Source organism: Saccopteryx leptura, chromosome 6, assembly GCF_036850995.1.
Source record: "Saccopteryx leptura isolate mSacLep1 chromosome 6, mSacLep1_pri_phased_curated, whole genome shotgun sequence".
Classification (NCBI taxonomy): domain Eukaryota; kingdom Metazoa; phylum Chordata; class Mammalia; order Chiroptera; family Emballonuridae; genus Saccopteryx; species Saccopteryx leptura.
The window spans coordinates 49,074,703-49,095,862 of NC_089508.1; the positions used below are offsets into that span (position 1 = coordinate 49,074,703).

The 21,160-nt window shown below is 39.0% G+C and overlaps 2 protein-coding genes across 4 annotated transcripts in view; both read left to right on the plus strand.

Annotated features, from left to right (window-relative positions):
- The window catches only part of L2HGDH (L-2-hydroxyglutarate dehydrogenase), a 40,076-nt gene extending 34,122 nt beyond the window's left edge, over positions 1-5,954 (plus strand). For all 3 annotated transcript variants that reach the window (XM_066344114.1, XM_066344115.1, XM_066344116.1), the window contains one exon: positions 3,496-5,954. In XM_066344114.1, the coding sequence (XP_066200211.1) occupies positions 3,496-3,691 (196 nt within the window). In that variant the 3' untranslated portion in view covers positions 3,692-5,954. The remainder of the gene's footprint in view (positions 1-3,495) is intronic.
- Positions 5,955-10,536: 4,582 nt separating this feature from the next.
- SOS2 (SOS Ras/Rho guanine nucleotide exchange factor 2) overlaps positions 10,537-21,160 on the plus strand; it is a 111,505-nt gene continuing 100,881 nt past the window's right edge. Inside the window, exon 1 of the mRNA XM_066344336.1 lies at positions 10,537-10,666. Within this exon, the coding sequence (XP_066200433.1) occupies positions 10,580-10,666 (87 nt within the window). The 5' untranslated portion in view covers positions 10,537-10,579. The remainder of the gene's footprint in view (positions 10,667-21,160) is intronic.

Below are 21,160 nucleotides of genomic sequence, written 5' to 3' on the forward strand. Positions count from 1 at the left end.
TGACTGGGAATCGAACCTGGGTCATCCACACATGGGCCGACACTACCACTGAGCCAACCAGATATGGTTGAAAGATTTCTTATGTGGGGAATTCTAGAGTAAATTTTTAGGCAAGATGTTTTCATCATGAGTGATGGCTAAAGACTATACTGTCTCATTGTGAAATGCAAAGGTGAAAGCCAAATATTCCTACAATAAAGGTGATCTAGATCAGGGTTTGTCAGTCTTGGCACTGTTGACATTTTGAGCCAAATAATTCTTTGTTGTGGGAGACTGTCCAGTCTATCATAGGCTGTTTAGCAGCATCCCTGACCTCTACTGACTAAATGCCAGCAGTACTTCCCTAGTTATGGTAACCAAACTGTCTGCAGACATTGCCAAATGTCCCCTGGGGGGGGGGGGGAATCTCCCTTGGTTGAGAACTGCTAATCTAGGGAATTTGGTAACCCTCAGAGTATAAAATAGTAAGAGGGTTGGGAGAAAATAAAATAAAAATCTTTTGAAATATATATAGCCAAGAGTGCAAGAAAGTAAGGGGCATCCCAGGAGTAAAAACAAGGGGAAATTGGAAACCCAAATGCTAAGAGGAATTGGGGCTGATGCTGTTGTGGAGGGGTTGCTTTGTGATTCACATAAATAATGCAGATCTTAAATGCTCAGTGAATTTTGAAAATTGTATAAACTCATGTATTAATCACATAAACCAAGATATGAAACATTAGAGACTTACATTTTATTTGCCACTCACGTGCTGGACAGGAGGCCTTGGGTCTGTAAAAGGTAAAAAGTTAGAACTGCGCCACTGTGTTAATCCAGGGACTCTTGAAGGGCTACACCCTCAGTGAAAAGGAAAAGTCTTAAAAAGAATTCCCCTTGGCACCAGGAAGTATTAAGGAATTTTTTGTGTCCTGGTCTTAAGGGAAGGGGGAAAGTAGGATGGGTAGATCTAAAAAAATCTAGAACCCTGGGCCTGTACTCACAAGTGCTTGGAGTTTGAATTTATACCACCCAGCTTGATCTAGGAGCCTTATGCTGGGAAATTAATTTAAAAAGTAAGTCCAGACTTGTTCACATCCTGCTTCAAATTAACTATTTCTCCCTCTCACTCCCTCTTTCACTGTAAACAGATGAGAGAGAAAGAGAAAATAAAAAATAATTTGACCACAGACTGAATAATGATGATACTAAGCAACTATTACTTTTATTTATTATTATTTTTAAGAATCCTTTTATGGCCCTTACTTGTTAGCTCAGTTGGTTAGAGCGTCGTCCGGGAACACCAAGTTTGAGGGTTTGATCCCCGGTCAGGACACATATGGGAAGCTACCAGTGAATGCACAACTAAGTGGGACAACAAATGAATGCTCTTTTCTCTCTCTTTTTCTCTCTCTCTTCCTCTCTCCCTTCCTCTTTCTAAAATCAGTCAGTAATTAAAAAAAAAAAAAGAATTTTCTTAAAAAAAATATACATTAGCCTGAACAGGCGGTGGCGCAGTGGATAGAGCGTCGGACTGGGATGCAGAAGGACCCAGGTTCGAGATCCCGAGGTCGCCAGCTTGAGCGCGGGCTCATCTGGCTTGAGCAAAAAAAAAGCTCACCAGCGTGGACCCAAGGTCACTGGCTCGAGCAAGGGGTTACTAGGTCTGCTGAAGGCCCACGGTCAAGGCACATATGAGAAAGCAATCAATGAACAACTAAGGTGCTGCAACAAAAAAAAACTGATGATTGATGCTTCTCATCGCTCTCCGTTCCTGTCTGTCTGTCCCTATCTATCACTCTCTCTGACTCTCTATTCCTGTAAAAAAAAAAAAAATACACACACACACACACACACACACACACACACACACACACACATTAAAGTGAAATTTGCTTTAAAATAATCCAGTAGAGAGAGGTAGATGGTGGTATATAGATAAAACAAGATTGGCTGTGTTGATTATTACTGAATCTGGGTAGTACAAAATGGAAGTTTATTATACTGTTCATTTTATTTTTGTACATGTTCAAAATATTATATTAAAAATACAGTATTCCCAGGATGGTAATAACTCCTGGAGCACCTGATAGAAGCAAATGCAGAACCTCTGTGGAGGGACAGAACCTCAACCTAACCCCAGATATCCCCCAGATAAAATCCTGCTAAACAGAAACTCTCCATCAAAAGTCACAAAACACCATAAGTGAGAGTAAGCAGGTAGAATCAGTTTCAGAATTAGACCCTCACAACTTTGGGTAATAGAAATATTAGAAACCATAAAATAAATATGAATCAGTGAATTAAAAACAAAAAATGGAAAACATAAATAAGACCCAAAAAAACCCTTAGGCAAATTTGGAAAACAACTAATTAGAATTTCTAGAAATGAAAAATATAGTTTAAAAAATTTTAAAATTCAAATGACTAAGTTAGATAACTAGTTAGGCCAGGGTTCGGAAACCTATGACTCACGAGCCAGATGTGGCTCTTTTGTTGGCTCCACCTGGCTTGCAGACAAATCTTTAATAAAAAATAATAATAATGTTAAAAATATAAAGCATTCTCATATATTACAATCCATTCATTTCCTACTGCTCATGTTCATGGTTGCAGGTGGCTAGAGCCAATCACAGCTGTTTATTGGATAATGTGTATGGCTCTCACGGAATTACATTTTAAATTACATTTTAAAATATGTGGCGTTCATGGCTCTCTCAGCCAAAAAGGTTCCTGACCCCTGGGTTAGGCCTTAAAAGAAAATTAGTAAACTAATATCTGAGGAATTTTAGAGAACAGTGTTGCAAGATAAAGATGTATCATGTGTATATTAAAAGACATGGAGAAAAAAATGAGAAAATTCCAGTCTACATATCATAGAAGTTTCAGAAAAATTGAGAAGAGACAATACTTTGAAGAGTATTTGAGAATTTTCTAGAGTTGACAAAGAGACAAAAATCAGGATTCACAGTGAGTCCTATCTAAGTAAATAAAACTGAAAGCAAGAATGGAGATAGATTATTTAACTTCAAAGTCAGTGAAGGAAGAAAAAAGAATATAGAAAACTCAGTAAGTCAAGAAAGGAGATAGGAAAACTACAGAAAAACCCAAATAGAATTCTGTAGTGTATATAGAAATGCAACTGTTTATTGCTTTGTATTTATCAGAAGAGCTTTATTATTTTCATTGATTTTATAATAAGTTTATTTCATGAATTTAAATAAAAATACATTCTAATTAAATATGAATTTATCTGCTATTTTTGGAAAGAATAGTATTTATAACAACCCATTTATACATGCATTTAATAAGCATGTATGGGCACTGTTATATGGCAGGCATTATGCTCTAGGCTGAGGATGTAAGTTTTACAGGCTATAACTGACAAACCTATTGGGTTTCCAGGTGATTGTGCATTTCAAAGAATAAAGACTGTATTGCTTTAAGAATACTTTGAGGCCACTCATTTAAAGTGTCCTATTTCTTCCAGTCAGTTGACTGCCACTTTTGGTTTTGCAGAGGTCCAGCTGGAGTAAGAGCCCAAGCTCTGGATCAAGATGGAAATCTGGTAGAAGATTTTGTGTTTGATGGAGGAGTTGGGGTTATTGGAAATCGCATTCTTCATGTGAGAAATGCACCTTCCCCTGCTGCTACTTCTTCCCTTGCCATTTCTGGAATGATTGCAGATGAAGTGCAACAGAGATTTAAATTGTAAATAATGAGAGGTGCTAACTATGCATTTTAATTTTCACATTCAGCAACAAGAACGTACTAATTGCATTCTTTAGGAAAAATGGTTTGAAAATAGCACTTTTAGATATCTCATTCGATAATCACTGAATTGTTAAACTGACATAACATAGAAATGAATTTTTTTTTTTTTTTGTATTTTTTTCTGAAGCTGGAAACGGGGAGAGACAGTCAGACAGACTCCTGCATGCGCCTGACCGGGATCCACCCGGCACTCCCACCAGGGGGTGACGCTTTGCCCATCAGGGGGCGATGCTCTGCCCATCCTGGGGGTCGCTATGTTGCGACCAGAGCCACTCTAGGGCCTGAGGCAGGGGCCACAGAGCCATCCCCAGCGCCCGGGCCATCTTTGCTCCAATGGAGCCTTAGCTGCGGGAGGGGAAGAGACAGAGAGGAAGGAGAGGGGGAGGGGTGGAGAAGCAGATGGGCGCCTCTCCTGTGTGCCCTGGCCGGGAATCGAACCCGGGACTTCTGCACGCCAGGCCGACGCTCTACCACTGAGCCAACCGGCCAGGGCCAGAAATGATTTTTTAAAGTCTATGCTCTTTTACTCTGTGAATAAAGAGTAAAAGTACAGTTTTATACATCCTGAATTCCTGACTTTGTTAATGACCTGTCCTCACCAACCATAATCTAGTAGCTCTTTTAGAATTTCTGGGAATGATGGCATAAAAGATTGCTTATTCCCTTAACTTTTTGGCTTTATAATATCTAAGCTTTTTTGTCTCTCATAGACAAGAAAATATAATATATTGTAGGTTGCAAACCTTTTCATTTTGAAGTCAGAGAAATGCTCACATTTAGAGCAACAATGTTTATATTTGGGAATTCTTGATTTAGAAAAAAGACATGAAATTTTACATTTTTAAGTAGTTTGAGTAAGAGTTTCTCTTAGCTGTAATATTTGTAGAGAAACTCAAAGCTTTTTTTTTATTCCCAGTCTATACCTGACTTGGTGTGGTGTCATCACTCAATCTAAACAGCAGTACACTATTAATGATTGTTGCCAACTCATCAATTTTCTATAGTTGAGAAACTAAAAGAACATAGAATTGATAGGTTTGTATGAGAGCAGCTATAGAATCCTGGCACTGATATACAGAACTCTGTAATTTAAAATGTTATTTACCTATGATATTTCTATTCTTCAGTTATACTTTCTCAGATATTTGGCCAAGATACTAATGTTTCATGCTGCCTTGGTTTTTCAGGGATCCGATAAACTTATAATGGGGATATTTCTTCATTTTGGGAAAATACTTAACTTTGAGGCATTCACTTTTGTAAACCGCAAAAGTGCCTTACATTCATGTGTACTTCATGAATATTTTAAATTGTTGACCAGTGCCATACTGGATATTATACTGAGTATTTGTGTGTTATCTGTTGAAATGATTCTTGCAATTCAGTAAGTTGGAAAATAGAAATGTAAATGAAAATAAGGCAACCTACTGATTGGGGACACTTTTATTACAAAACCATGATTTTGGTGAGAAATTTTCATCCATTGCCTCACAGATACTCTATCAGAATTAATCATGACTTCTTTGTGGTTTCTTTTTCCTCTTATCACTCCAAAGGTGTGTGATAGATGAGTTAGAAGTATGTGCATTTTGGTTGATAGAAAAAGCCTTTCTGGTTTTTTCCTTTTCATTTCAAGCCTTTGCGATTACATTGATTGAACTACCTCATCCATTAATTTGAAAGGCTACACATCATCCCCTTATGTTCAAGAAGTAGCACATCCCAGGTAAATAGACTAGACAATTTTTCAAAACTTGGGATGAGCATAATTAAAGCACTCAGAAAGCATTCACAGAAGAAACAAGACATAATGGTTCTTTATAACAACTGATTCCTCCAAGAAGTGTGACACACAAGATATTTTTCTGTTCCATTGCAAGACTATTAAGAAATGGAAAATATTACAATTCTCTGTTTCATCAACAGTAAGATTGCATATGTACTAAGCTGTGAAAGACTGAAATTACAAAAATAACTGTCCTAATTAAAGCAGCCCCCTCATTCCATGTAATATACCTCCCAAAAATACAAGTGAAAAAGTTATTAAAAATGTTTTGAATGTGTAGGTTGTTATTATGTTTGTAAAATATTTTGTATTTATGTCAATAGGGTATTGTTGTGTAATGCCAATATAATATTTTAAAGTTTTGTGTATTTCTGAGAGAGAAAGAAATGTATATTAATATTAAAAATAATTTAATGAACCTTGGTGTTGTGAACATAATATTTAGTTTCATAAAAACTGATTCAAATAAACATTTTGTGTGTAAAACTTGAACTATCATAGCTTTAGATAAGTCAATCTTAAAAAAAAAAAGAAAACCATCTTTTATGTTGATATAAAATGTAAAAATGAGGTAGTTTATATTTTGTGTAAAAGTGGAGCACTTCCCCACTTACAAAAATGGCTTTCTGTCTGATAGTGGTGGCACTATCTGGCTGACCTCAGTGTCATCTTCATATCCCAGAGCACCAGGGGACATTATTTCTGTTCCATAGCAGAATGTATTCAATATATAACATATAAACACAATGCTTTCCAGGAGGTGGGGAGAAGGAGCTCAATAAATAAATCAATCTTTTGGAAATTTATTAAAAATCATAGTTCTTAGGGAGACATTTTTGGTATACAGTATTTCTTACAGGGGGTCAGACTTCTGGGCATGAGCCTCCCATGACAGGGCAAATGATTTGAGTACCTGCTCCAGCTTCTTTCCAGCAGGTGGACTCTAAGAGTAGCCAAGTTAGCTACAGCCCGAACCTTGCAAGTGAGTGACTACAACATTTATTGTTTCCTGTGGTGTTGCTTTGGTTTGCTACTGACTGGCAGCACTTGTAGCTTTAAATAAATTGAGGAAGAAAACATGGGAGAAATGCTGAGTAACTCCTTCTCGAAAATGTTTTCAATAGAAGACTATTCTAAAATTTTAACTGCCTTTTAAAATCTGAGATGTGCTTGGGTCATTGAAGATATCTCCTATAAGCCATTCTAAGTTTTAAAAAGACAAAATTACTATTAAATTATTACTATGATAGAATATTAATTTTAACTCAAATTTATGATTGAGCTTTTTTGTTCTATCTCTACCGGCCCTTCCTCTTACAGTATCAGTGTGTTTAATAGTTGCATTTTTTAACACTTGAAGCAGGTGCTCATAAATGAGGTTAGAAATTTTTCATTTAAAAATTTCTTTTAATTAATGATTTGAATAAGTACAGCAATTATATGGTTGAAAAGCCACAAAAATTTTCACAGTGAAAAGTCCTCTCTCCTCCAGCTACCTGGTGCTCATCCCTGAGGCAACAAGAATTGTCACTATCTTGTGCGACTTTGCAGAGATACTATATTTATATATACTGAAATTAGGGGATATTTCAAAATGAATATGAAGCGATAAAAAAAGAAGCATTTGATTTTTTTTTATTAAATAACATCAGAAAAGCAAACAAGTCAAAGAAAGTTGATTATGCAAATGAGATGCAAAACCAACTTTTATTTCATTGGTGAAAATGCACTACACAAAAAGCTAAAAGTACTGGAGTATCTGCACGTTCCCTGATCCCCTAATTTTTGTAAGCAGTGTATAATAAAATATACTGCCTTCATTTTTTTACAGAAGTGGGAGCATACTCTGAATACTATATTATTTGCTCTTTTCCCATTGTAGTGTACCGTTGAGAATGTTCAAATGGCCTGAATACAGTGACCTGATTCTTTTAAAATGACTTTGTAGGTTCCAATCTATGCATTTACTATTTTTTGTTGAACCAGCTTCTTATTCTTACTGATGATTATTTAAATTATTTCTGGGGTATTTTTGTTTTGTTTTTGCTTTAACAAGACTGCAATGAATCACCTTGTGCTAAGTCGTTTCACCTTTGAGCAAATATACCTTTAGGACATATTCCTAGAATTGCTGGGTCAAAGGGTATGTGTGCCTTTGAAAATATCAAAGATATTGTCAAGTTGCCCTTGATGGAGGTTGAATGAATTTACACTCTCACCAATAGTATATTAGAGTACCTGTTTCCCATACTCTGATCAACATGGTGTATAATCCAACTTTTTGATCTGTGTTATTAAAATAGGTAAAAATGATAACAGTATCATTTAAATTTGCACTTTTCATAATATGAAGTTGAGCATCTTTATTGTTTGAGACATTTATATTTCCTTCCTCGTAAGCTGTCTTTTCATATCCTTGATCCTTTTTTTCTGAGTTTTAGTCTTTAATTTATAGGAACTCTTTTAGATATTAGGGAAATTAACTTTTTAGGAAATGAGTTGCTGAGTTGCAAATATTCCTTCCAGTTTGTCATTTGCCTTCTGGCTTAGCTTGTGGCAGTTTTTTTCTTCATTTTCTTTTCTTTCTTTCCTTTCTTTTGCCATGCATTTTAAAAAATAGAATATATAAATCTTCTAGATTTTTCTATAATAGTAGAAAGGTCTTTTGTACTCAGAAGTTATAAACAAATTATTCTATAGTTTTATTTTTTTATTTAAATCTTTAACACATCTGGAATTTATCCTAGTGTAGAGTGTAGGGGTGTGGATCCAACATTTTTTTTCTAGATAGCCTATTTGTCTGGTTGGGAAACTTTTACTGGTGTCATTTTTGAATTATCCTCCACGTGCACGTGGATCCAGATTCTTTTTGCCTAGCCTAGAGATCACAACCGAGATGCTTGTGGAGACTAGGCAGGTTACATAAAAGAGTGAAGAGTGCCAAGTGAGGAATATAGCCAACTGGAAATGGGATGGCATACTTTTCTAAAGAGAGCAGCCACTAACGGCCTGTTGATTATTCCCTTGCAGGAATGCAGCAGGGCCCAGTGTTGCCAGATCTTTGTCAAGAGACGCTGAAAATCCAGATACACAAAATCTCTTGGTTTTAAAATGTTAACAACAATTTTAAGAATTTAAATATAGCCTTGGCTAAACAAAATGTGTCTTCGAGCCAGATTTGGCCTAGAGAAGGCTTTCAATATTCTTGGCCACGAATAAAACTTCCAATAACAACTTTACTCTCCTATAAGAAAATACTATCACAGTCTGGTAGTTTGCTTAGTAGTTTATGGCTGGAGTTCAGGAAGAGGAGAGAAAAGCAAAGGCACTCTACGTAAGCCAAACTCTTTGCCCTCACTGATGGAAAAATTAACTGGAGAAATACAGGCATTTCAGTCTTATCCCCAGGACATGGGAATGAAGAAGACATTCTTGATTCAGTGGATACTTGGATTAGAAAAATGATCTCTTAAATTTTCCAACCTTGCCATTCTGATTTTTTCAAAATGATAGAATAGTGCGTGTTTTAGGGGAGGGTGATCGTTCAGCTACTGATGCCGAAACTAAAGTGTAGCAGACTTATTGTTTTTGCACTGTTCCTCCTTTCCCTTCCTCGCTGCTGGTGGCTGAGGACAATCCATTATAATCCATACACTCAGCATTTTTAGTGGGATGAAATTTATGCTAAAGTTTCCAGAGTGATGCATCTTTAACTCAGGAAAGCTTATGGTCTGGGTATCTTTCCTGGGTTGCTATTGAGTATGGTAAGGCCACAGCAGAAGCGGGTCCAGGTACTGTGGGTCCTGACACCACGATTTGGAGGTTATCATCAAGAAAACAATTCAAAAATACCTTTGGAAAGTTTTACAAAAACTATGATTTGATGAACACATAGGGGACTGTGCAGGCTTCATTAACGTCATTGTCATCTGCTTTTTCTGACTGTGGTGCGCGAAGGGCTTTCCTCGCCTCACTTCTTTCAGTCCCCACAACACCCCTCTATGATATAGTTACTATCTCCTACATACAGAATAGCCACGTAAAACACAAGTACGTTAAATATCGTGTCCAGCCCAAGTGCCCCTTTCTTTCCTCATCCCCATACTGCTTGCTTCCCGCGACCAAAGTCCAGGGCACTGTCAGGATTGTCTTGGGAAGGTCGAAAAGAAGGAGAGTCCGTGTAAAACGCAGTCAGTAAGTTGGGGAGGCTTTCTGGAACAGACTCTCAGCAAGTCCCTTGGAGAGACAGCCTCCTGCGTCCGGGGCCCCCACATCTCGGCACCCCCGCGCCTGGCAGGCGCCTCTGCCCGCCCCGCGGTGCGCATGCTCCGTGCCGGGCTCCTCCGGCGACCCGGGTTGAGCACCGGGCGGAGGGGGCGGGCCGAGCCGCCACTGCTGGGACCTCGAGCTCGGCGGCGGCTTTGGGGCGCTGTGCGCGGCTGCTGAAGGGGCGGCGGCGGCGGCGGCCGTCCTGTGTGCGCCACAGTGTGGCTCGCTGGTCCGACGCACACGCCCCGTTGGTCCCCAGGGCCCTCCGGAGGTGACTCGGGCGGGCCAGGTCGAGCGGCGTTGCCGCTTGGGAGGGCCGGGATGAGGCGATGAGAAGAGCCGCCGCCGCCGGTCTCCGCCCGCCGCGGCCGTAGCGGGAGTCGGGGTGGGGGCGAGGCCAGTCGTCCCCTCGCCGGACTGCGAACCCAGACAAAGGAGGAGGAACCGCCCGAGGCGCGGGCAGCGCCGCGGGTTAAGGAGGCCGCCGTTTCGGTCGCAGCCGGGGGTCTCCGGGGCTCACGGGCCGCCGCGCTAACCCTGCGGCCGCTGCGCGAGGCAACGCCACCCGGGCCGAGGAAGCCACCCCCGGAGCCCCCGCCCGCCCGCCCGCCGGCGCCGCCTCCAAGCCGCCTCGGCCGTAGCTGCGGCCCAGGCGGGAGGCGGCGGCGGCCGGCGAGGCGAGGCGAGGCGGCCCGCGCCCTGCTTGTCAGGCCACCGGCGCGGCCCGGCGCGGCCCGCGGGCAACCCCGATGCGGAGGCGCTGCCGCCGGGGCCATGCAGCAGGCGCCGCAGCCGTACGACTTCTTCAGCGAAGAGAACAGTCCGAAATGGCGGGGACTGTTGGTCTCGGCCCTGCGGAAGGTCAGTGCTGGTGCCCGGGCGGCCGCGGGGGCCCGGGAAGGTGCAGGGGCGGCCGCGGGCTGTGTGGGCCGAGCCGGGCGGCTGGAGAACGGGGAACCCGGCCCGCAGCCCCTCCGAGGTTCTAACGGGGACCACAGGTCCTCCAGGGCTCGGGTCCTGCGGGCGAAGCTGTTTCTCTCTCGGCTGGCCAGTGGGGGTGGGTTGGGGGTCTTATAAAATTGCCTGTTGCATCCAAAAAGACGTTCTCTCTCTCTCTCTCTCTCTCTCTCTCTCTCTCTCTCTCTCTCGCCCGGAAGGAAGGTTTTGTTATGATCATAAAACTGGATTTCATGTTGCAGTCATTTCGTCAGGCAACTTCCGCCGTTGACCAATTTGTTGTCCTCAGGCTGGATTCGGGCAAGAAAAATGTCCCTCTGGTATTTAGACAGTTTCTAAAACAAAAGCACATTTTCAGGCGCGGTACTTACTTCTAATCAAGTTGTTTGGGGGCGTTGCCCTAGGCGATTTGCTTGTGAAGGGCGTATACTCACTTAACGGATAGTACTTTTTTGTAACATGAATGTATTTGACATATGCGAAGTGTCAGTGAGCCATACTCTCCCTTATACGGTTTTCGAGGTACCTTTCAAGTGCCTCTTCACTTCCTGAAAAAGGTGTCCTTGTTTACAAGAGATATCCCCTGTAAAATTCGGTCACTTTCTATACTGGGTGCAGTTTAGAACTTGGAATCTGGGGATGGAAAAGGTGTAACTCATAAAAGAAATCAATCTTTTAAGTTTGGGTGCATCTCTCCTGTGAATGCTGTCAGTATTCTGTGAATTTAGGTTGTGAAAACATTATCATGTTTATAATAAACGCTTTTCTAAGGTCAAGACAAATTTAAAGACTGTACATGAGTGCAGGATAAGATATGCCTGCTGAACACGGGCTTTCCATGCCATCGATACAAACTCAGCCCCTTCTAAGCCTTTTGTGCAAAATAACCAAGAATACATTTTAAGATAATAAAGAAAAGTAAACATTAATTTTAAAGACTGCATTTGAAAACTAAATCTTTATACATTAATTTTCTTTAAGTAGTAGTGTATTTTAAAGGTAAAAACATATTCCCATATTCCTCATGCAGAGTTTCAGATTTCCCATTCTTTTCATAATTCTTACAAGGAGATATTGCCCTGTTGGGCCAAGTCATGTCTTTTTAAAGAAGTTGGTGGAAATGACTAGGGGCAGGCAGCTAGACAGACAGTTATCATTTCACTGACATACAAGGTGTTAAAGTATCAAATTGACCTTCCTTCCATGGGCAGCCCTATTCTGTAAGGAGGGGAAAAGAAATGGAAAGTGTACTGAGTAGTGGTGATAATGAACTCTGGCCTGAATTAAGAGCAAAGAAGGAAATGTTTAGATAGTAAATGACCCCTCGACCACACAGAAGTGTGAATGCAGTTATCTACTAAGTCTATATTGTTGGCAGTGTGATGCAGGTATATAATATTAGTACTTTCTGGTAGCAAATAGTGTTTGAGTATGTGTTGCATAACTTATTCCATAGGTAGCTTTGACCCTAATAATCTTCATGGACAGATAACAAACTTACTTCTTCAGGTTAGACTGGAAGCAAAGCCAGGACTAGCATCCAATTCTAGTCTATTGCTGTTGCTTCTTGACCTTTTAGCTAAGATCAAGTGAGACTGTTCTTTTGCATTTATGTTACGTTTGTTTTCCTGGAACTCAGGTGCTTTGTAAATCTGTCTTGTCTTATTTCAAAGTTCTTGCATATCCTTTACTTATGGAATAAATACATCTAAGGAAATGTGATTTTTTGAGATGAATTCAAAAAGCAATTTCTGTTTAATGTATTAATTTACTATTATATAATTGAAGTCTATTCCCACAGAAGACCCATTTTTTTTTATATTTTTGGAAAATTTTTGTTAGTAATTCAGATTATGTCTAGTATTGTTGTATTTGGGTATTGGTGGTATTGCAACATGTAGGTTTATAGTGCTTGCAAAGTGTTGTAACTCTTAAGAAGCTCACGGTCCCCTCTTTCTTTGCAGGATGTGTTAAATTCTGATATATACCTGCCACTCTTGTCTTTGCACAGTGAGAATTCCTGCCATTACTGGGGAGGCTCTGTCTTCACATTTAAAGTACCTGGATTGGCTTCCTTCCTCCAGCTGACCAGATAGTTAGAAAGACTACTACCATTAGTAGTAGAAGCAGCAATAAACTAATAGGATTTTTCTCCTCCAGTGGTGTTGCTGCTGTTGAACATATGGTGTACCCTACCTTCATTTGACATTTGTATAACATATTTTAGGTACTAGGCACCATACTGGATACTAAGAATACAAAGATGAGTAAAAGCAAAGGCCCTGCTCTAAAGGTCTAGACCATCTAGACCAGAATTCTAAACTTTGAGGTTTCAGTTTATATAAATGAGGGCATTTATGAGCCCAGAGTTCTGTAAGCAGTATCTATATGTGTGTATGAAAGAAGCAGTGTAGTTTAATTGGCTCTGTCAGGGTAGTCCACTTAGTGGAACCTCTAAAACAAAGTATAATTTTCAGAAAGATAAAATCATGACATTCACCAAATACAGGGTGAGGCAAAGGTAGGTTTACAGTTGTTTGTGTGGAAAATAATATAATAGTTAATAAGTAATAATACAAGAATAGACTCATGTACTCACAACTGGAAACCTACTTTTGTCACATGTGTTAGTGTTTTGATTCAACTCATACTTATTGTGGAAACTCATAAGATGTTAAGCCACTTCATATGACAATTTAAGGAGGTAGGCATTTATAGGCAGTTTAATAAAGGAATGTAAGATTGTTGGTTTAAATACAAAATTCTACAGGAATATAAGCAGTAAGTTGGGTTATCTTTTCCATTGATTAGAATTTGTATCTGTACCAGACAAAAATCTTGAAATTACTCTTACAGATTTGTAAAATAGCCCAATCAGTAAAGAGCAATCAAAGGTTCAAGCACAGCACTGGACTAAAGAACACTTAGTAATCTCTTTTGCTTATTTTCAAATTTCACCTAATTTTTGTGAAAACCAAAATATATATATATATTTGGCAAAGTCACTGTTGTTGACTTTTGTTGACTTTGAAAATGCAAGGGATTTTTGCCTGACCAGACAGTGGTGCAGTCGGGTAGAGCGTAGACCTGGGATGCTGAGGAACCCAGGATCAAAACCCTGAGGTTGCTGGCTTAAGCACCAGCTCATTGGCTTGAGCGTGGGGTCATAGACATGACCCTGTGGTTGCTGGCTTGAGGCCAAAGGTGGCTGATTTGAAGCCCAAGGTCACTGGCTTAAGCAAGGGGTCACTGGCTCAGCTGGAGCCCCTGTCAAGGCATGTATGAGAAAGTAATCAATGAACAACTAAAGTGCCACAACGACGAATTGATGCTTCTTATCCCTCTATCCTTGTCTGTCCCCCCCCCCCCCCCTCTTTCTCTGTCTCTAAAAGAAAAAAGAAAGAAAGAAAAGAAAATGCAAGGAATTTTTTTTCTTTGTGACAGAGAGTCAGAGAGAGGAATAGATAGGGACAGACAGGAAGGGAGAGATATGAGAAGCATCAGTTCTTCATTCATTGATTGCTTTCTTATATGTACCTTGATGAGGTGGGAGCTACAGCAGACAGAGTGACCCCTTGCTGGAGCCACTGACTTTGGGCTCAAGCTGGTGAGCCTTGCTCAAATCAGATGAGCCTGCGCTCAAGCTGGTGACCTCAGGGTCTCGAACCTTGGGTCCTCCCGCCCTAGTCCGGGGCTCTATCCACTGTGCCACCGCTTGGTCAGGCTGCAAAGGATTTTTTGTTTGTTTGTTTGTTTGTATTTTTGCGAAGTTAGAAGTGGGAGGCAGTCAGACTCCCGCATGCACCCGACTGGGATCCACCTGGCATGCCCAACCAGGGGGCGATGCACTGCGCATCTGAGGTGTTGCTCCGTTGCTGCCGGAGCCATTGTAGGGCCTTTGGTGGAGGCCGTGGAACCATCCTCAGCACCCGGGCCATCTTTGCTCCAATGGAGCCTTGGCTGTGGGAAGGGAAAAGAGAGACAGAGAGGAAGGAGAGGGGAAAGGGTGGAGAGAAAGATGAGCGCTGAATCCAACCCCCGACTTCCACACATCCGGCGGGCGCTCTACCGCTGAGCCAACTGGCTAGAGTGGGATTTTTTTTTTTTTAAATTTTTCTTAAGTGAGAACTGGCCAGGGTGGCAAGGGAATTTTTAAACCAACATTAAATATTTATTTTAGGCCCTGGCCGCTGGCTCAGTGGATAGAGCGTTGGCTTGGTGGCCTGGTGTATGGATGTCCTGGGTTCCATTCCTGGTCAGGACACACAAGAGAAAGGATAGATCGGCTGTTTCTTTCCCTCCCCCCCTCCTCCCCTCCAGCAGCCCATTGCTCCGTTGGTTCAAGTATAGCCCTCAGCGCTGAGGATAGTTCTGTTGGAGTGCATCAGCCTTAGGGGCTAAAAATACTTAGCTCATTAAGAATATTGGCTCAAGATGGGGTTGCTGGGTGGATTCTGGACGGGCGCGTGGGGGAATCTGCCTCACTATTTCCCCTTCTCTCACCTTAAAAAATAAAAAAATAAAATATTCATTCACTATGTAGAAACATGAACATTGATGGAAAAGTAATTTTGGAAATAGAAATGTGATCTTTGACTTTTTGTTTTTTAACTTTTAAAACAGAACTTCACCTTGGGTATTTAAATACATACAGAACTAACTACAAATGGTAAAGCAGAGCAAAATGACACTACTAATGGGTAATACATGCATTGTTAACATTACTACTAAATTATGTATATCTTACCTCAAAGAGCTAGAAACATAAATGCCTTCATCACTACTCCTCAAGAACATTGAAGCTATCATATTACTGGGGGGGGGGAGAGCGTGGGATATATTTGTAAATGCAGCTATTACCTGTGTCTTTGAAATGCCTTTGGTACTTTGTTCATTTGCTATTTGATTGCATACTGAGGAAAATTAGTGTAAGCATAATACATATGGGAAACATGCCTTATACTTTTTTTTCAGTTCCTGGTATTTCCTTTGTAGATAGCTTTTCTGTAAGATGCTCTTTAGCAGGCTAGCTGTGGAAGAGAAATTATCTGTTGTCCTACTATCTGTAGTTACAAGTGTCATAGAGAGCTAGAAAGAATAGGTTGAATTACTTTGTTCCTGAGTCTAATTTTGATTTAGGTTAAATATCGACTCCCCATCCCAACCATTAGTTTGCTTTTAGGTATCTGTCTGAAATTTAAGGGATGTGAGAGAATGTCAGAATTAGTTAATAGCAGGCAGGGGAAAAGAGGGTGGGAGTTTCGTTTCAGAAATGCTTTTGTAATATCTGAAAGATTCTAGTATTTCTGCCTATATACCAATGTCTCATGGAACTGTTGTAGAAGATTGCACAGGATCTCTCCTGGTGCCTAGAAGAAAAGTATGGTGCTTTGAGAAAATAAAATTGATGTCACTGACCTAAGAAGGTCAAGGAAGTAGCATTGTGCTGAGTTCTGGAGGGTGTATTCAGATATTTATTGAGTGCCTCCTATGTGCCAGGCGTTGTTGTTGTTCTTCTTCTTCTTCAGAGAGAGAGAGACAGACAGACAGAGACAGGCAGGAGGGGAGAAGGACGAGAAGCATCACCTCTCAGTTGCATCACTTTTTGTTGTTCATTGTTTGCTTCGCATATATGCCTTGACTGGGGTGGGGGTGGGGTGTCTCAAGCCAAGCCAGTGACCCCTAGCTCAAGCCAGCGACTCTGGGCTTCAAGCTATCAACCCCTGGGCTCACGTCAGTGACCTTGAGATCATGCCAATGATCCTGTGCTCAAGCCAGCAATCATGGAGTTTTAAACCTGGGACCTCAGCATCCCATGTTGATGCTCTCTTCATTTTTCCACCACCGGTCAGGCACCAGGAACTAGTTTTCTTGATACTGAGGTTGTAGCAAGGCTCCTGCTCTCATAAAGCTTTCATTCTAAATGGCTATGGCAGAGAGGCCTCAGAGAGACAGAAAATAAAGAAGTAAATAATTTTCAGAAAGATCAACAGGAATTAACCAAACAAAGGAATGGGAAGAAAAGGGTTTGTGGCCAGAAGAAAGGTAGGAACATGACTTGTTTTGAAGAACGGAGAGCAAATCAAGAGAAGATGAAGCTAGTTTTGGAGACCATTGGTAGACCAGGTTAAGGAAGTCTTACAGGGTTATTTATATAACGAAATAGTTAGATTAACTTGATCAAAATTGCTTTCTGCAAAGATCACTCCAATTGAAAGCTAGAAACGAATAGGAGATCCTATGCCTTTTGTGGCCTCTTCTGGATTTTCTAAAGCCACTGAATATAACAGTAGAACTCCAGGGAGTCATTTGGAACTATTCCAAATTAAGGATGACCCAAACTGACCCAAGGGGTTCAGCCAGAACTGGATGAGTATTAGGGATGCATTTTAACTGGCTGCATTTAGTTCCCTGTCAGCCATGATTTAGTAGTGTTCTAATTTCAGTTTAATTTTGGAATGGTATATTTGGAGCAATGCTATTCCATTAAAGTGTTTTATGCTGAGTATGCAAAACATTACCTGTGTTACCATTTGACATAAATCAAGTATATGACTTCTATATTAACCATGGCCTCTCTTTCAAGGGAACAGTAGTTTGACTGTATCCTCTCTCTTAGCCTGCATATTTGAATCAGGAAGGAATTTTAATGGAACTAATGGATTTAGCATTATCTAATGCAGTCATGTTAAAAATTAACAACCTAAAATTCTTTTCTTCTATTACATAAAACATATGATAGTTAAGTAGAAAGTTTTTGAAATATATAAAGTGTTCCACACTTCACATTTTAATGTGTAGAGACGAAGCCACACATGAAAATAACATCAAGATTAGATATGAGCACTGGTATTGTTTCTTTCAAGTAAAGTTTTCAGTACCCTAGTTTTCTTATTAAAAAGTACTTTGTAAATTTAAATACTACTTCTTACATACATAGCACCTTGTAATTTTTTTCTTAGTTAACCCATTAGTAGCATTTGACAGTTGATCTCTTCTTCCTTGAAATTCTTTCCTCATTTCATTTCCAGGGCACCAAACTCTGCTGTTTTCTTCTTTCCCCCCCTCTTTGGCTATCTCATCCAGGTCTTTCCTTTGTTGAGTCTTCAGCATCTCTCCCTGACTGTAACCATCCTGACCTCCCAGAGCTTAGTTTTTGGACTTTTTGTTTCTGTTTACAGTCAACTTCTTGGAGATCCCACCCAGCCTCATTGCTTCACATATGATCAGTATCTGGTGATTTCCAGTTTATATTTTTAGCTCAGACCTCTCCTGAGCTTGAATATTCAACTTCTTTCTTCATATGTCCAAATAGTAGACTTATGATAGTAAGGTGACCAACGTTTTTACAATGCAAAGGAGGACAAAAATAAATGGAAGAAAACAATATTGTAAATAAAAGAAACATTTTATTCATTGCAACAATAATATACTAATATGATAAATGCATAATAAAAACATTTGTAATATTTTATATTGTAATTATGCTTATATGCCTATTAATTTTTAATAATAATTATAAGAAAAACTCATTTAGATAATATTATCTAAATGAGTACTTTTCCATTGAATGAATATTTTTTGTCAATGTATCGTTTTGTAACAATATATTGGAAATATCTGAACAAGAAATATTCTTCATATTGAATTTTATGGCAAGTGCTGCAGCTAGAGTATCAACATTCAATCTCAAGTTCTCACTTGTCCAAAAATCACTAGCAATTGAAAAAACTCTTTCAACCTCTACATTAGTTCTAGAGCAGCACCATGTAAATTGAACAAGAATAAATAAATTTTCACATGGAATATGTTCATTTTTGAAACGGCTGAATATTTCCACCCATCTTTTATCAATTTTGACATGTTCATTTTCCAGTTGTATTAATTTTTCAGAATTTAAATATACTTTCAGTCTTCTAATTTCTTCAAAGAGACAATTGTCTGTTTTGATGTCTGGCATTTCTTTAGATAAAAACTCAAGACAAGATTCAATATCTGCCCAATATACTTGCGATGAAGTAAAAAAACACCATTGAAAACTGTTATTTCCCGTGATGTTTGTTTCAGACCATTCTTCGGCATATTGAAAACATGTCTGGTAAAAATTCTGCACTTCCTTGATAAACTTTTCTGTTATACCTGGATTTTATTCAAGTCTGACAATTTTCTTTTTATAATTAAAGGAAGAAATTTTTCTTCAAAACAAGATTTATATTGAAGGATAAAGTCATTCAAAATAAGACTAACTTCCATAGCTGAAATGTGTTCACCTTCAATCTTTTGAATTGTTTTGTGAAAAATAGATGCCTGATTATGTACAAAATACATTAATATCTCAGATATTTTATTATTGAAAAACGATTACAGGATTTTAGGACATTTCTCTAAACTTAAAAAATACGAACGGAGAGGCTCAAATAATTGTAGATCACACTCTATAGCAGGTGTTAGAGCAAGCCCTCTAACTTTTGAATATCCTAAAAGTTTTTTGTATTCAATATTTGCTTCTTCACAAAATTGTTTTAAAGTAGCAACACAAACAGTAAAACGACTAAAATGCAAATAAATTGTGGTTATTATTACTTCTACATTAATTGGCATGACACATGACACTGTGTTGATTGCATTTGACAAAATATGTGCATTATAACCTATTCCTAGTATTTTCTTTTGGAGTAACTCTTGTAATTTTACATACACATTATTCACCCCTTTGCGTCTTCACCCACCAAAATTTATATTTGTATTATCAGCTATTGCAATAACTTTGGATTTCAAATTGTTTTCATTTATTACTCTGTATAGATGGTTTGACAAAATTTCAGAAGTTTTGCCCTCAATGGATTCTAAATTTAAAAGTTTTACTTGAATGCCCTTGGTAACATTAAAATATCTTACTCGTATTGGATACAATTTAATTTCATTATGATTTGATGCATCAGATAAAATCATTACAAATGCTGCAGTTTCCATGTCCTCTAAGTATTTTGTCCTGGCACATGAAAATTTTGCATTGTGAAATATTTTCAATTATTCAGTTGTACAATCCATACTAAGAAAACTTTGTGAATTATGGTATGAAATGCAAATGTTCCCTCCATTGCAGCCAACTGTTTTTCATCTTCAGAATAATTTGAAATTTTAAAAAAACTTGTTGCTTTACAACTGGAAGCTGATGCATCTAATGATTGCTTATGTTTGTTGGTGGTCAAGTGTTTCGTTATCGCTGTTCTGCCCCCAACTGAAATACAAAATTCTCTGCTGCAAATATTGCAGAAAACAATGGTACCTTTCTTTGATATGAGGAATAGAAATTCCTTTTTCAGTTTATCTTTGAAATGGCATTTTCTCTCTTTTTATTTTTCCATCCCTTAAATGAAATTTAAAATTAGAAATAAAATATACGAATAATGCAATAAAAACACGAATGATGCAAGCACATTAGGAACTGAAAATGTTACATCATGGTAGGCGAATTTTCTGGAAGCTAAATTAACAAAACTAAATATCAAACAGAACCACTAATTTGGAGTGATAATTGGGTGTATTTATCATGTTCTAATTAAAAAACATCTGTTTTATGCAACTATTTAATCAAAATACGTTATTAATAGATATGGTTTCAGGGTAGAGTTCCACTTTAAAACTCGAATTTCAGGAAAATGCTTGTAAATAAAATTATACATATTTGGAAATTATTAAATAGATAATGAATTAATAAAATGTGAATTATGCTTACCTGTCTGATTAAATATTCACTGAGAAAGAAATAATCGTGAGTCTACAATGTTGTACGTGCCGTGTTGTGTTTCAGTAAGAAGTACACAAAGCCATTTTCACGCTCAGTATATCGCGCACTCTCAAGGTCTCCCGTGCAGAGCGTATGGGTCTCATAATCGCGTCTTACCACACTGTACTGCACTGTACTGATCCTTGACGGATCGTCATGTCAAATACAAATACATCACATCACATGCAATGGGTCGACACTGCATCAATCAAATATGAACATTTACAGATTAGTCTTCCAACATCAAAAAGGAGAACATGCAGGAGGACACTTTTCAAGAGAGGACGGAACTTACTCAGTAGGAAAGACTGTCCTCCCTAAAGGAGGATGATTGGTCACCTTAATGATAGGAATCTCAACCAATATTGAACTCCTTCTCTTTCCCCCCAAACTTATTACTTTCGTAGTATTTCCCATATCAATAAGTGACTACTCCATCATTGTAGTTGTTAAAAAAAAAAAAAAGGTTATTCTTGAATCCTGTCTTTTATAACCCATATCTAATCTGTCAGTAAATCCTTTTAGCTCTACTTCACACTATAGCTATATTCAATCACCATTTCTTACTCTTCCACTTCTACCACCTAGGACCAAGTCATCATCACCAG